At 56.5% G+C, this 16,408-nt stretch overlaps 1 protein-coding gene across 1 annotated transcript; it reads left to right on the top strand.

Moving 5' to 3' along the window:
* The first annotated feature begins 830 nt into the window (after window positions 1–830).
* FOXJ1 (forkhead box J1) lies at window positions 831–3,857 on the top strand. Its single transcript, XM_006886187.1, has 2 exons — window positions 831–1,353; window positions 2,973–3,857. Exons 1-2 carry the CDS (start codon window positions 868–870, stop codon window positions 3,738–3,740), a joined length of 1,254 nt encoding a protein of 417 aa, XP_006886249.1. The 5' UTR covers window positions 831–867; the 3' UTR covers window positions 3,741–3,857.
* Window positions 3,858–16,408: the final 12,551 nt, after the last annotated feature.

A 16,408-nucleotide genomic window follows, 5' to 3' on the forward strand; every position in this document is an offset into this window, starting at 1 on the left:
GGCTGGCCAATGGCAGCAGCAGAAGCTGTTTATGGGGCGGAGCGTCGCCATGGCAGCCGGAGAAGCCTTTGGAGCGGCTACTTAATGCCGGTCCCGGGGCCGCAGGGGCTCAGAGAGTCGCCGTCGGGCGGGGGGGGCGACGAGGGCGCCGCTGGAGCCCTCGAGCTGGAGGCGGAGAGCCGCAGAAGGTGGGAGGAACTTCTTCTAGAACCTTCCTCTGGTCTGGGCTGCGCTCCGAGCCAGGTAAGGGACAGGGAGGACTTTGGGCCAAGGGCAGGGAGGACGTCGGTACTACGCCCGCCCTCCTATCCGTTTCCGACAGAAGTGAGGACCCCGGGACAGACATTTAGGGAATTAGGGTAACTCACAACTCGCTCCCCCGTAACTTTTTGTGTTTCCTGAGACACCTTCATTCTGATGTAACTTTTCACGGATCTGATGACTTTTTCGCCCCACAGCCCCCTTTTTCTTGTCCCCGCTTTCACTTGTTGGGGAGACACTGTTTCCCGCTCTTCCAGATAAAGGGTTGGGGTGCCCCTAACCCTCTGCTGTCTTTTGGCTTCGCCTTTAAAAGCTCGAGAAAATGGAGAGGCAGACGCGGAGGGGCCGGCACCCGAGGGCGCGGCTTCCACCTCCCTGTCCGCAGCACTCACGGGTCCTCTCCAACTGTGGGGCGGCCCCAGCAGAGCCCCTTTTACACACACCTGCTCCCCCGCGGTCCCCGCAGGCGACCACACACGTTACGAGGCCGCGGTCCCCGGGGCTCAGGATGGAGGCGCGCGTCCAGGCGGCCCTGTAACCGGAGCCGCGAGGCCGGAGGCCGGAGCCCGTGGATGGTGGCTGCCCCCTCGGGGAGCCCGCGCAGACATGGCGGAGAGCTGGCTGCGCCTCGCGGGGAGCGGGCCTGCGGAGGAGGGCGGCCCTGAGGAGCCCGACGCCCTGGATGACAGCTTGACCAGCCTGCAGTGGCTGCAGGAGTTCTCCATTCTCAGCGCCAAGGCTCCCACCCTGCCCCTGGGGGCCGCCGACCCCCGGGGCTACCACCACGTCCCAGGCTCGGCCGCGCCGGGGTCCCCCCTGGCCGCTGACCCCGCCTGCCTGGGGCCGCCACACACGCCGGGCAGGCCCACGTCGTCGTGCACGTCCAGGAGCGCGCCCCCGGGGCTGCAGGCTCCGCCCCCCGACGACGTGGACTACGCCACCAACCCGCACGTGAAGCCGCCCTATTCGTACGCCACGCTCATCTGCATGGCCATGCAGGCCAGCAAGGCCACCAAGATCACGCTGTCGGCCATCTACAAGTGGATCACCGATAACTTCTGCTACTTCCGCCACGCCGACCCCACCTGGCAGGTAGGGGAGGGGTGGGGGGCGGCAGCTCCCTCCTCACCCCTCCCCAGGCCCCTCCCGGGACGCCCACCCCAGATCCGGCAGGCCACAGGGTCGGTCTTAGGCCAGTGAGGCCAGTGCTGAAGGGAACCCTGCTGACTTGCTGAGAAGAGAAGCCAGCGTGCAGGTTTTCGGGGTGCAGAGGCTGAGGCTCCTGGGGAGAGACCTTGCCCTTTACCCAGCAGATCCAGTCTAAGGCCAGAGCTGGGGCATGGCAGGGACACAGCCTCCTGGGAAGGCGTAGAAGGAGGTGCACAGCTTTGTCCCAAGTCCTAGAATTCCTAGACACAGCCAGGCCTAGGATAGTTTGTCAGGGCAAAGACTGGGCCAGAGGCTGAGAGGTGGGCTCCCTGCCAGCCTCTGTGGCCCTCTGCTGTCCCAGAGGGAGGCCCAGGGAGAGCCAGCTGAGCTAGCAGGAGGGACGAGGGCCCTTCCTAAAGTTGTGTCCCAGCCCCCCACTTCACCCCTCCCAGCTTCCTGCCGCCTCCCCCTCCCCTCTTCTCAGCCCAGCTCCCTGGGGAGACAATTACCTGAGCAGGTGCCCTCCACAGGGGCTCTGCCTGCCGCTCTGCCTTCACCTTCCAAGTCTCTGGAACCTGGCACAGAGCAGCCCAGGGGCCTGGCCACCGTGTAAACATCCCAGCCCCCTGCCCCAAGCACACCCTGTCCAGCCCCCTGCCCCAGCGCCATTCCACTCCCAGCTGTCCCAGCCGCAGTCACCGGTCCCTACCCAATATGGTTAGAAGAAAAAGAAGCACCCATCCTCACAAGACAAGCTGGTGGCTTTGCCACCACGCAGGCCTTGTCCTGACAGTCTCACAGTGGCGGGACTCGGAGCTAGGAGGGGACACAGGCCCCAAGGATGCGCCAGCTGGGCAGGGCCTGTTCTCAGGGACACCTGCTGGAGGCAGGCTGCAGAGTCCCTGGCCCAAGACTTGCCTCATTTGCTTGGGCTGCAAATGCCAATCCCTGGGGGAGGCCACAGGACCCCCTTGCTGCCCTAGCCTACCCTAGGCCTGGGCCCCAGGAATTCAGTCTGTGCTCTCCTTGAGTAACAGTGGATGGAGGGGGTGGTGGGGTGAGGGCCCAGGCCAGGAGCTAGCTGGCTCAACAGTTAGGAGCCCCCCACACTGCACCCCTGCATGCGTGCACACACATAGACACACACAGGCTGCCTAACTCCTTCACCCAACCCACTCACTTCACATCTGACGTTGGAAAATGGGGGTTCAGGCCGTGGGGGAGCCCAGGGCTTTGGCCAGAGACCTCGAGTGGTGGGGTAAGGGAGGGCGGGCAGGCGACAGGGGTGGCTCTCCGTGCCACCCTGCGGCTCAGGGCTCCGGATGGCTGAGCAGACAGATATCCCAGCAACAGAGACAAAAGCCTCCAGCCGCACTCCTGACTGCCTGTGCCCAGTGGCTCGCGGCCCAGCTGCCCCGCCAGACCAGCTCTCCGTCCTCCTTCCCTCATCAAGGAGGAGATGGGGGTGCAGGAGAAGCACCCCACCACCCACCCTTCCCACCAACCTGGTCGTTGCTCACTCTCTCTCTCTCTCCTCCCACCTGCCCTGTCCCTGTGTCCAGAATTCCATCCGCCACAACCTATCGCTGAACAAGTGCTTCATCAAAGTGCCCCGGGAGAGAGACGAGCCTGGCAAGGGGGGCTTCTGGCGCATCGACCCCCAGTACGCCGAGCGGCTGCTGAGTGGAGCCTTCAAGAAGCGGCGGCTGCCCCCTGTCCACATCCACCCGGCCTTCGCCCGCCAGGCCACGCAAGAGCCCAGCGCTGCCCCCTGGGCCGGGCAGCTGACCATCAACACAGAAGCCCAGCAGTTGCTGCAGGAGTTCGAGGAGGCAACAGGGGAGGCGGGCTGGGCAGGGGGCGAGGGCAGGCCAGGCCACAAGCGCAAGCAGCCGCTGCCCAAGCGGGTGGCCAAGGTCCCGCGGCCTCCCAGCACCCTGCTGCTGACCCAGGAGGAGCAGGGTGAGCTGGAGCCTCTCAAAGGCAACTTTGACTGGGAGGCTATCTTCGAGACGGGCTCGCTGGGCGGGGAGCTGGGCTCCCTGGAGGCCCTGGAGCTGAGCCCGCCGCTGAGCCCCGCCTCCAATGGCGACGTGGACCTCACTGTCCACGGCCGCCACATCGACTGCCCTGCTACCTGGGGGCCCCTGGTGGAGCAGGCTGCCGACAGCTTGGACTTTGACGAGACCTTCCTGGCCACGTCCTTCCTGCAGCACCCCTGGGACGAGAGTGGCAGTGGCTCCCTGCCCCCAGAGCCACTCTTTGAGGCCGGGGATGCCACCCTGGCTGCCGACCTGCAGGACTGGACCAGTGTGGGTGCCTTCTTGTAAGAGTCCAGGCCCCACCCCACCTCCAGACAGTGCCCAGAACTGCCCCCCAGCACAGACCCATGGCTGCCCCATCGCCCAGGCAAAGGCTGTGCTGGGTCCTCCGAGGCTGGCCCAGAGAGGCCTCACCACCCCAGCCCAGGCGGCTGAGAACTGAGGCACAGCGGCTCCAAGCCTCCACATCCACACAGTGTTTAATAGAGCCTCAGCTCCTTCTCTGGGAACTGGCAGGACCCTATGCTGTACGAACAAGGCCTGAAGGGGGCCAGTCCAGCACGGGGAGGGGTGGGGTGGAGGAGGGCAAAGCATGGCCTCCCCAGAGCACCCCAGCCTCAGTGCTGCTCCCGCCTCTCACTTCCCCAGGTCTCTATCCAGAGAAAGTTCCCAGGTACAACAGATGCTAATTAGGTGGTGGCAAATTAACTCCCTGGAGGCCTCTCCCAGCAGCCTCCCTGGGGTGGGGTGAGGTGGAGAGAGGACAGTGGATGGGGGGGTGGGCAGAGGACAGGGATGCAGGGTGAGTGGAAGAAACATATGCCTGGGGGTGCAGGGGGCCAGGAATCCTCCAAGGCCTCTGGGATTGTTGCCCAGCCTCATCCTTTGGGGTCAAGCTTCAGATGTACATTATAATCCTTGCACCCATTTGACCAGCAGCAAATTGGGGTTCTTGGGCTGAGGTAGCCACGCTGAGGGGTACAGGCAAACTAATATAGTGCACATAGAGATAGCAAGGACTTAACTGGAGGGGCACCAAGCTGGCTGGAGCCACTGGCACTGAGGAGGTGAGGTGCCCCCGATGTCTGCATTTGGGGGGATACCCTCCCCACACCCACACTGAGCCTTGGCTGTGTCCCACACCTACCCTCTTGCCCCAGGGGGCAATTTAACCTTTTTCATGGAAAGTCATTTACAATAAAAAATTTTAAAGGAAAATTTTAAAACTTGAAAGCAAGTCTGGCTTTGGGGGAGAAATCAAGAGATTTGGGGGGAGAGAGAGGCCTTCTTGTCAATCTGCAAAGAGGACCTGGCCAAGAGGAAGGTGAGGTGACCATGAAGCCTGCAGAGGGGCCCCCGATGAACTCCCTACAACCGCAGTCTCCCCAGGAAGAAGGCGGGGGAGAAACTGCACCCAGGGATCTCCTGTGGTCAGGGCCTCAGTATCTCCCTCTGTGCAATGGGAAGAACTTTGCCCACAGTCGAAGGAGCAAAGAGGAGGAGGTGTTGATCCCCCAGAGACACAAAGACCCAAGTGTGCCCAGGCGTGTCCCCTACCTCGAGGGCCTGTCTGGACTCGCCTGCTGCAGCCCTGAGCCAGGCCTGGGCCTGTCTCCAGCACCCCCTCCCTCATTCCTCTCCTGTAGGGCGGGGTGAGGTCAGGGGCCCCAGCCCTGGGTCCCACCACATGCCCCGGAGTGTGGACCAGGACAGCCACAGGACCGTCCACTCCTCCCTGACTCCACCAGCCCCCTCTGTGAAGGACCAGAGTGCTGGAGGGGAAAAAAGTAAGGCACAATCTGAGGCCACTCCATGGCATCTGGCAATTCCCTTGGCCCAGCTTGGCTTGGAATGGACCTCCCCACCCTCAACCCAGCACCTCCGCCACTGATGCACAGCCCCTACAGCGCGTGCACACACACACCCCTCCTCACGGCACACACACACACACACACACACACACTGGTGCACTGTCTCCCAGTCCTGCACAGCCTCCACTGCCTCTCCCCTGTGCCAGGCTGGCCGGGGGCCAAGCTGACATTTATGGACCAACTTGCTGCTTTCACTTGCTAATTATTCCAAATATTTCAGCCGGGCACACAGAAGGCCCCCGGTAAGGGCTTCGTGGACCCAGAAGGCAGACTGCCCCCTGGCCGAGCCAAAGCCTCTCCAAGTCCTCTTCCCTCCCTCCTTCCCTTCACAGGCTTCCATCTCCACCATCCCAGCAGTGGCGGCCCCACGGGAGAACCAGGGTCCACAGCCTCTTTCTTGGTCCCCAGGATCGGCCTTCAGCCCTGCATTCATGGGTGGCCTAGTCAATAACGACCCTTTCATTGCTCCCCTGCCCCGTGTCCGTTCTGGGAAGCGTAACAAGGTCAGGGATGAGTCCAGAGCTGAAGAAGCAGAGCAGGGTGGTGGTCTCCCCCTGATGGGTTTGAGGATCACCTTGAAGTGTCTAGAAACTCCAGTGCCCCAGGCTGCACCCCTAGCACGTTCTAGGGGAGTCTCTGGAGGTTGGACTGAGGTCTGGGTCATTTCTTAAGGACATCAGATGTTCTTCCCAAGTGAGGCAAGCAGAGAACGCTACTCCAGGGAGTTACCGCCACCCTGTACGCGGGCTTTCAGAGCCAGCCAAGCCTCTGCAAAAGGGACCCTGGTGGCACACAGTGTATGAGCACTGGGCTGCTAAGCAAAAAGTTGGTAGTTCGAGCCTCCAGTCAGCTCTGCAGGAGGAAAGACTGGGCAATCTGCTTCCATGATGACCAGAGCCCGGGAAACCCTTCCAGGCAGGTCAACTCCACCACGTGAGGCCACAAAGAGTCGGGAGGGGCGACACTCCTGTTCCCACCTGCCCTGCCCCTCCTCTGTGGTTTTTGTCCTCTCACGTTTATTTATAGAGTCAGTGTGATCGCAACCAAAATAACTTTTGCACCCCTTTCAAGTGCATCATACACATGATTCCCACTATCTCTGAATACTCTGAACGATGTCACTTCATAACCACAGACCACAAACCTAGTTTTTAAAATATTTTTTAAAGTTATTATTATTATTATTATTATCATTATCATTTTGTGTGTGCATGTACCATCAAATCGGATCTGACTGGTACAGGAGGAGATTGTCCCTCCTTCTCCAGCAGAGCATCTGGTGGATTTGAATTGCTCACCTCTGGGATTGCAGTGCAGCTTCTTGCCACTAGGCCACCAGAACTCGCCAAACCTAGTTTTCATGAAGTCACCTCATGCCGGGAATCTTAGACCATGACTCTATCACACAGGGTTTTATCATTAAAATAATAAATAACTTATTTTCATGACTTGAGTGAAGGTTTTTGGAGCACACTGGCTTTCCACCCAGCCATTCACACACAGGCTGTTTAATGACAGTAATTACAGTCCTCATGCTGGCACAGTACTCTTCCCAATCCCTACCTGTGATTCTCCTTTCCATTAATCTTTCTTTCCTGTCCCTTCCTATGATCTGTGTTTTATCCCTGGGCAAATACTGCCCTTTGGGTTTCAGATGGTTGATTGTTTTAAGAAGTGACTATTCTAAGTCATCCTATGTTGTTGTTAGGTGCCATCGAGTCAAGTACAACCCATAACGACCCTATGAACAATGGACCTGAACCCTGTCCTATCTCGCACCATCATCATCATCTCTGACACCCTTGAGCCCATTGTTGCCATCACCATGTCAATCCATCTAGTTGAGGGTCTTTCTCTTTCACTGACCCCCCCCCCACCTTTCCATGCATGACGTCCCTCTCCAAGAAACACCCTCTCCTCACAACATGTGAGACAAAGTTTTGTCATCTTTACCTCCAAGGAACACTCTGGCTACACCTTCTTCAGGACACAATGTTTGTTCTTTTGACAGGGTATGGGCTGTTCAGCACTCTTCTCCAACACCAGAGCTCACAGGCATCAAATCTTCTCTGTCATCCTTATTTTTATTGTCCAGCTCTCAGAAACATAGCAAGTGATTGAAGAGATTATTACTAGAAGCAGGCACACCTTAGTCCTCAAGCTGATATCATTGTTCCTCAATAATTTGGAGCAGTCCCTGACTGCAGACTTTCACAGTGCAATACATCTACTGATTTTCCTGACTGCTGGTATCAAATGTGTTGATTGTGGATCCAAGTAAGATGAAGCTGTTGTCAGTTTCAATCTTTTCTCCATTCATCAAAATGTTGCCTTTGGTTTAGTGGGGGAATTTTTGTTTTCTTGATGTTGAGATTTAATCTATATTGAAGGCTGCAGTGTTTGATCTTCTGTAGCAAGAGTTTCAAGTTCTCCTCACTTTCAGTAAGCAAGGTTGTGTCATCTGTATAACAGGTTATAGATAAGTCTTCTTCCGATCCTGATGCCATATACCTCGTCACAGAGTCCAGCTTCTTGAATTATTTGCTCAGCAAACAGGTTGAATGGGTAGGAGAGAGGACACAGCCCTGATGTATAGGGTCCCCTTGTTTGGCTGAAAATTCAGTCACAGGAATTACCTTCGTTTCAAGCTTGGAAGGTTACTCAGTCTTGGGATCCCAACAGTCTCTCTTTGCGTTTTGCTCCACGTTCTTCTCCCAGGACACTCTACCGTGATCCCTTGCAGAGTGGCCACCATCCAGTTCTCCTGGACTCAGGGCGAGGGAGGGTGAGCTTTTCATGAAGTAAATCACCAGGCCTTTTTCCTGAGACACCTCTGGGTGGACTTGAACCTCACATTTTCTTAGCAGTGAGATGCTTCACTATTTGTGCCACACGGGGTGGGGGACTCCATATAACCTTGGAGCAGCCAGCAGAAGCAGGACGTTGACACAGATCTCACAGTCCCACCTGAGCCACACTCCCTCTGTCCTCCTGTCCGCACATCCCACCCCAGGACCGAGCACTTCACTGAGCTCTCCTGTCTCTCGGGAGCTGTGTGGCTCTGAGCTCATGATCCAAGTTCTCTGAGCTGGCTCCTCTTCCTTTCACCCTAACCCGCGGGTCTCCCCACTCAGGGACCACTGAGCCACTTCACTCTTGGACGTTGGGGACACCATTTCCCACACAACCGGATCACCCTCCGTACCCTACCAGCCTGTCTTTCCCCATCCTCTTACTTTCCCTGCCTTGCATCTCCATGGAGCCCCTAAGCCAGTAGTGCCGGGATGAGGGAGGGAAGCGGGAAGCCAGGCCTTGGTCCTGGAGCATGCCCTGTTCTGTGGACAGCCTGACCCAGGCTCCAGGGCATCTCTGGACGTATGCAGGGCACAGAGTCCCTATGGGCCCACACTGTACTTCCAGAGCCTCAGAGCCAAGCTAGAGGGCAGGAATCGCTGTCCACCATCCGCCACCTCTGCACACGCACGTGTGCGCACACACACATTCACAGAAGGAAGAGGGTGCCAGCGGGGCCGGAAAGAAAGTACGTGAGGAGCGGGAGGTGGTCAGGACTCGGGTCAGGGCCCTCCTGGCTGAGACCCAGGGGTAAACAGGTGTATTTGGCCTCCTGGCAGGGGGCATCAAGCTGGTCCCTGGGGCAGGCCTGGACCTGCCTGCTGGGCTGGGAGGTGGTGCCTGGTTTGACAATGGGGTGTAGGGCACCTCGTCCTGTGGCCACATTCCTGTGTGAGGAGGAGGCAAACACAGGTGGCCCAAGGTTCAGACAAAGTAGAGGAGGTCCTGCAGGGGAGGGGAGGGGGTGTCAAGAGGCCACCCGTACTGAGAAGTGCTGGCCAGCACACACTAGAGCCCTGATCACCTACCCCCCCACACACAGTGTCCCTCTGACCCTCCCACTCTGGGGCTCCCAGAACGGATGGATCAGAGCCCCCGGAATGGGCGTGCTGCAGCTTGACCTGGTTCTGCTTCAAGGACACTGGTCACTGGACAGGCAGGTCTCCTGGAAGCTGACCAGTCTGACTGGGAAGTGCAGGGAGAGGTAAGACGTCAGGCCAGGGAACAGCCAGGCCCACCACCACCCCTGCCCCGTTCGCCACATGACACCACTTGACAATGGTCCTGGGAATCGGTGTCTCTGTCCACCTGGATGGAAGCAGCCCCATGAGCCCCCCTAGGAACGTGAGAGGCCCAGAAACTGGGGAGCAGCCCCCACCCCACCCAGCCTGCAAACCCTTGGCCTCAGAGCCCTTTGAAGCCATAGGCCGCCTGAGTACAGGACAGCCCTCCCAGAGCTGCTGTTTGCCCAGGGGATTAAGCAAAGCTGGGAAGCTGCCAGTGTTCACCCACACCCAGCCACCCTCTTCGGTGGCCTTTGCCCACATCCCAACTGTCTGTCCCCCTCCTTCCTTTTTCTGGATGCTGAACCCCTGTTCCAGCTTCTCAGCATCCTGTTTCCACCAGCGTGCTTCAAGGAACACTGATCATAGGGGGCAGGGAGTCAGGTTGGGGTGGGAGAGCTGTCATCTTGCTGGCTCCTGTGCTCACAGGGTACAGGCAGGGCCCAACGTCACTAGTGTATGTTGAATGAATGAATGCATGCATGCATGCATAGACTGGCCAGACGATGACAGTCAGGAGGTGGCACTTTGACCTGAGGGGGTGGCAGAGATGGGGCAAGGTCTGCGGACTCGGGGAGGAACTGTGAGGAGACCTCTTTGCTGTCTGATTTGATGCTGGCCTGGGGGCTGGATGGAGTAGGAGACAGTGGGAGAATGAGAGGCCTTGGGGTCGTGAGTGGAATCAAAGAGGAAGGAAGGGGACACGTGATGAGGAAGGTACAAGTGGCCAGCCTGGCTTCTGTCCCTCCTCACCCCCACCTTTGTCTGCTCCTTCTGGACCCCAAACCCCCACAAGCCAAGGTCTCAACCACTCCTGGGAGAGGAGGCCACAGGGGGCAAAGAGGCAGAATTAGTGTGGAACAGACAGTATTCAAGGCTCCACCATCTCTGCTTACGACGCCCAAGTCCACAGGCCAGCCCCATCTGAACGCTCAAGAACAAACGTGCTCCCGGCTTCTGGCTCAGGAAGCGCGAGTTTGAAGGGGAACAAAAAACAAACCCATAGCTTCAGAGCCCATCCCACCCCTGCCGGCCAGAGGAGAAGGCCCACAGGAAGCTGGTGGCCTAGTGGTAGGACGCTCTGCTACAATCTGGGAAGTGTGCGGTTCAAAACCACCAGCTGCTCTGGCGGAGAAAGATGGGCAGTCCTCTCTTGTGTGATTTATCATCTCTGAAAACCTGCTGGAGGGTCAGCTTTTGGTCAGTTCCAACCGAATGGCCCATGACCACCACGACAACAATCTCTACAAAGGCCTGCACAACAGTCTACAGAGGCTGGTGGCACACACACAGTCTACAGAGGACGGTGACATGCACAACAGTCTACAGAGGACGGTGACACACACAACAGTCTACAGAGGACGGTGACACACACGACAGTGTACAGAGGACAGTAACACACACGACGGTCTACAGAGGATGGTGGCACACACGATGGTGTACAGAGGATGGTGACACACACAGTCTACAGAGGACGGTGACACACACGACAGTCTACAGAGGCTGACTACCTCATCTTTCTCCCTCGGAGAGGCTGGTGCTTTTGAACCACTGACCTCTCGGTTAGCACCAGTTTGGAAGAAAGTTGAGAGAAAACTAGGTGGAGGAAGGGAGGAGGAGGAGGAGGAGGAGGGTTTTTGAGATGGGGGGACCTGAGGGTGCCTGCAGGGAAGAGCTTGAGTAAAGGGTGAATCGAGGATGGTGGGACGGGAGCTCTGAGGAGGCAAGGACAGGGGCTTGGGGGCCGGGCTGAGTCAAGACCAGACCCCTCCCACCTCCAGCTTGTGGGGTTCAGGTGGGACAGTGACCACAGCACCCAGCCCCCTCCTCTGAGGTGGCCACTCAGTCTGTTGCTGATCCATTTCCGGTCAACGTTCGGTGATGATCTATCTGGTGAGAGCCTGGTGGTCAGTGCCCACAGCTGCTGACCTACGGCCATTTCATTCCTTCAGGAATCAACCTTTGAGTCTCTTCCTAAATGCGCTGAGTCTGGAATGAAGGGAGTGAGGCCGGGGAGGAGGCCCAAGTTCTCGTCCTCCATGAAATGGGTTTTCCTGTGTCCAGTGACTCACAGCTGGTCCTGAAAATGACCAGTGCCCCCTGTCCAAAGAAGAAGCATCACAGCTTCTGGGGGTGAAGGGGGAGGAGTGGGAGTTACAGACCCATCAGAAAGGTGTGGGAAGCTAGGAAAGTGGGGTCTAACAGTACACAAACCTGGAGCTTTGGATTCTGAGCCTCTGCAGAGTCCGGGTAGGAAGTCACCCAGCTTCTCTTCCGCATCCCCTCCTGCGGGTCCCTCAGCGCTCATCTTCCTTATCTGGTCTCAGCCTAGATTTGGTCAAATGTAATCTGCTGTTGTCTCCTTATATTCACATTTTCTTAGGGAAACAGATCTTAATATGTATTTATATTTATTATTAAAGTAACCTTTAAACACACAATTAAATATTCAAATCTCAACTATACTATTCAAGTCATTCTGAGGAATGTATAACAAGATATAAGAGCCCTGGTGGGTGGGGAGAAGCGTTTGCCTGCTGACCAGAAGGTCATCAGTTGCAATGCAGCAGCCACCCGCTCCGTGAGAGGAAGGGTGTCTCGTTCGGGGAAGATGTCCACCCTTGGAAAATGCGGGCAGTCCTGCCCTGCCCTGCAGTGCCCTGGGAGTCAGATTCTACTCAGCGGCAGCAGGCTTGTGGTTTGTGTTTTTTAGTTAAGACACAAGCCCAGAAATGTCCCTTCTGCTCCTCTAGTGAGTCCCTTTCTCTCTTTCCAAGCAACCACTAATCTGCTTGGTGTCTCAAGAGCTTCCCTTGGCCCCTTCTAGAATTTCACGTCAGTGATCTCATCAGACACTACGCACTTTGTACTCAGCTTTTTTTCACTCAAGGTACCGTTTTGGGGACAAGCTCAGGTTACATGCATCAGTAGAGTTCCTTCTCACGGCTGCATAGTATTCCACCAGCTGACTCTACCCGGTCGCCTGTCCACTTTCCTCTGGTGGTCATTTGGGTTGTTCTCAGGACTATTGGATTAAGCTGCCAGCAAGGGTCTTGCTCAAGGCTTTTGTAAAATAGCTCTGCTTTCCTTCCCCCCCCCCTTTTAGTCAGGTGGGGTTTGAGAAAAGAAGACATTTACAGCCCTCTCATGTATTTCATTGGAATACTCAGAGGTAATTATTTTTTTAATTAAATTTTATTAATTTTAATGAACATTTACAGAGATCGTGGGTTTCCACTCATTCATTGTTGCACTATTTTCTCTACCCTCCTCCCCAGTTCGTTCCTCTTTTTTTCCCCCCTTGAAAGTCTGTTTTAATTGTCCAATTGCCACAGTGCTTGTCAAAGCCAGTTCTGATTAATCTCCTTTGTCAGTGTATCCCTTGCCATTCCCTATCACCCCTTCCTGAGAGAGACTTCACCCTGATTCATAAGGAAAAGGGGATGGCATATTCTCTTAGCTACTTCCTGCTGAAAAGGGACGCTGTAGGTTTCAGGGTGGAGATCTTCTCTCACTACTCTAAAGGGGCCCTTTGACAATACAATTATTTTTTAAAAGACAGTACTTTATTTTTGTATTATTGAATGGATGCACAGTAAACAAACACCAATTTGTTTGGGCAGGTAGAATCCTAGCGCTGAGTGACATTGACCTTGCTCTTAAAGCTGTACACCCGTTCTCATGCTCTTTTCTGAGCTGTCTCTCCTCCACCTGCATATACTAACTGCTGCTTAAACTTCCTACAGTTGACCCCATACAGGTAAACAGGGCTCCAGGCAGACATCTTTTAGCTAGGTGACTAGCTTTGGATGTCACTTTAAAGACTAAAGTGCACCTGACTCAAGCCATGGTCCTGAAAAGTTGGACAACAAACAAGGAAGACCAAAGAAGAATTGATGCCTTTGAAGTGTGGTGTGTCCAGACAATTGACTGTCCCAAGGACCCAAAAGGAGAAACAAATCTCTCTTGGAAAAGTGAATCCAGGGAGCTCTTAGCAGCAAGGATGGGGAGGCTTCATTTTACATAGTTTGGACATGTTGCCAGGAAGTGCTAGTCCTTGGAAAAGGACATCATGCTTGGGAAGGTGGAGAGTCAGCAAAGGAGGGGAGGACCCCGAAGGAGAGGCATGACCTCGAGCGGCGATCTGAGGCTGACAGGCAGGCAAGGCTTGTTCGATGTCCACGCGGTTACTCTGCGTTGGAATTGACATGATGGCATCTGGCAGCATTATTTGGTTCTAAGGAGACTTCAGGGGATGTTTCTTCTGAGTTGATTCTTAATCACGAGCGTGTACAGTCAGCAGGAGTGCTCAGAACCTCAGACCCATTGTCGCTGAGTCAGAACCCACTCACAGCTGACCTGTAAATCACACCAGAGGAGATGGCCCATCTTTCTCCAGGAGGAACTGATGGGTTAGGGCCACCAGACAGGTGGAGCCACAGGAGGAGGCAGGGAGTGAACAAAGGGAGGGAGGTGGGAGGGCAGCCTGTCTTCAGGGAGGGAGGTGGGAGGGCTGCCAGTGCCTGGGGAGGTGGGAGGCTCAGCTGGTCCTCAGAGAACATCCTGCAGCTCTATACAGACATGATCCAGGAGGGAAAGACACCAGTGTGACTCTTCTCAAGGGCCACTTAGGTCCAGGGGCACACCAGTGGGTCTCCTCCCCTGCAACGAATCCTCCAGCCCCCTAGCCATGACTACTCACTCCCCACCCCACCTCACCCCCACCTCTCTGGACCCCTTCATACAGCACTGCCTGGAAGCCATTTTCACCGTTTCCTCTCTTACCTCTTCTTTGAGTTACTGGTCACACTGGTGGCCTCCAACCTTCTGGTCCAGCTCCAGGCCCTTGTACCAAACACATCCAAACGTTCGCCTCTGATATCTGCTGCCCCGACTTCCTCCTCCACCCTTCTCCACACTGCCAAACACAACTGTGGGGCCCCTTTTCTTCTCAATGTGGCCTGGTTTCCTGGGGTCATGATTCCCATCACTCAAAATCCAGCCTGAGCACCTGGGGGTCCCTGCTCCACCACTGCTGGTGACAGTCCCCTGTCTGATGTCCTCTGTCCCTCCTGTGGCCAGTTTCAGAACACCAGCATAACCCCAGTTCCCAAACACTCGCTGGAGGAATGGCTTGTCTTTGAAGGCGGCTTTCAGGAGGATTGTGCAACTCTGGCCAGCTGTCACCCTCATCCCCTTACCTCCTGTCCCCCCAGTGGGCTCACAGTAGGCCACCCCAGAGCTGGTACAGAAATGCACAAATCAGCCCCTTGCGGTGAGCATTAAGGGGTGCTTCCCTGGCTCTGTCCCCAGATGACAGAACACCACTATCCCCAAGTCTGGACTGCCAGATGGGACCAGGGGTCCCTGGAGGCTGGGGTCCCTGGAGGCTGGGGTCCCTGGAGGCCGGGGTGAAAGGAAAGTATTGAGTCATCTTCCAAGCACACATCCTTCCATCCTGAGCCGGCCTGGGAATCGCACCCCACCCAGCACCCCACAGGCCCTGTGCCCAGCTGGCCATCTGGAGGAACCGTATCCATGCAGGGCAGTAGGGCTCCCAGTTGGTTCTCCAGTCCCTTCTGTGTTTCTCCACCTGTCTCCCCGACTGGCTCCCCCCTCCTCCCTCTTGGTCCTCAGAGACCCCATTCTCCCCCTAAGGTCTCCCATCTCTGCATCTGGTACCCCCAGCACATGCTGCCCACCCCCGTGTCCACCCCCTTGTCCACCCCCGTGTCCACCCCCGTCCGGCGCCCCCAGCACGGACCACCCACCCCCGTGTCCACCCCCGTGTCCACCCCCGTGTCCACCCCCGTGTCCACCCCCGTGTCCGGCGGGCGCCCCCAGCACGGACCGCCCACCACGAGCAGAGCCAAAGCTTAGTGCCAGGCGCCCCCCGGTGGCCGCCGTGGGATCAGCGTTCTGTGTGGGCGGGGGCGGAGCTGGTTGCCCGCAAAGGTGGACCTTCCATGGGACCCCACTCCCACTCCCCCCAAAGGAGGACCTTCCTCCTGACCGGTCCACCATCCTGGCCCAGGTGTCCCTCAGGACTCCACTCTGGGGAAAGGACTTCCCAGCAGCACATCCAGGGGAAGTGGTCACAAAGCCAGCTCAAGAAGTCCCTCCACAGGTGAAGGCAGGATGGTGCAGAAAAGAATGCCAATTCCTCCAGACAGTTTTTAATTTATTTTATTTCATTATTTGTGTGTGTGTACCGTCAAATCGGATCTGACTGGTACAGGAGGAGATTGTTCCTCCTTCTCCAGCAGAGCATCTGGTGGATTTGAACCACGTACATCTGGGATTGCAGCTTCTTGCCACTAGGCCACCAGAGCTCCTCACCAGACAGTTTTTATAGAGCATCACAGGGCGGCTGAGAAATCTGCAGTGAGGGCGGTAAGCGGAGTATATGTGTATCTGTGTGTATGACACACAGTGAACATGTATGTATATGTAGAGTGCAGGTAAGTGTGTGTGTGTGTGAGAGAGAGAGAGAGAGCGGGAGAGAGAGTATGGGGTGAGAGCATGTGTGAGCATTGGTGTGGATGGTGGGGTGTAGTCTGAGGGTGTGGAGGGAAGTGCATGTGAGGAAATGTGTGAGAATCTGTGAAGGTGTGGGTGGGTGTCTGTGTGAGCCTGGTGAGTGTGTGCTGTGTGAGGGGGGAGGAATGAAGGTGTGAGGATGTGTGTGGGTGTAGGTGTACAACAACCATGTGTCTGCAGGTGTGTGTGGAGGGGAAGAGTGGGGTGAAGGTATGTGAGCATATGAGTGTGTGTCTGAGAATGTGGGAGTGGAGTGAGTGGATGTGGGAGATTTTGTGTGTCTGGCTGTGTGTGTGTGTGTGTGTCCAGGTGGAGTGAGTGGATGTGGGAGAGTGTGTGTGTGTGTGTGTGTCCAGGTGGAGTGAGTGGATGTGGGAGATTGTGTGTGTGTGTGTCTGTGTGTGTGTGT

Source organism: Elephantulus edwardii, unplaced genomic scaffold, assembly GCF_000299155.1.
Source record: "Elephantulus edwardii isolate Elephantulus edwardi_28Jun2011 unplaced genomic scaffold, EleEdw1.0 scaffold00048, whole genome shotgun sequence".
In the NCBI taxonomy this organism is placed as follows: Eukaryota; Metazoa; Chordata; class Mammalia; order Macroscelidea; family Macroscelididae; genus Elephantulus; species Elephantulus edwardii.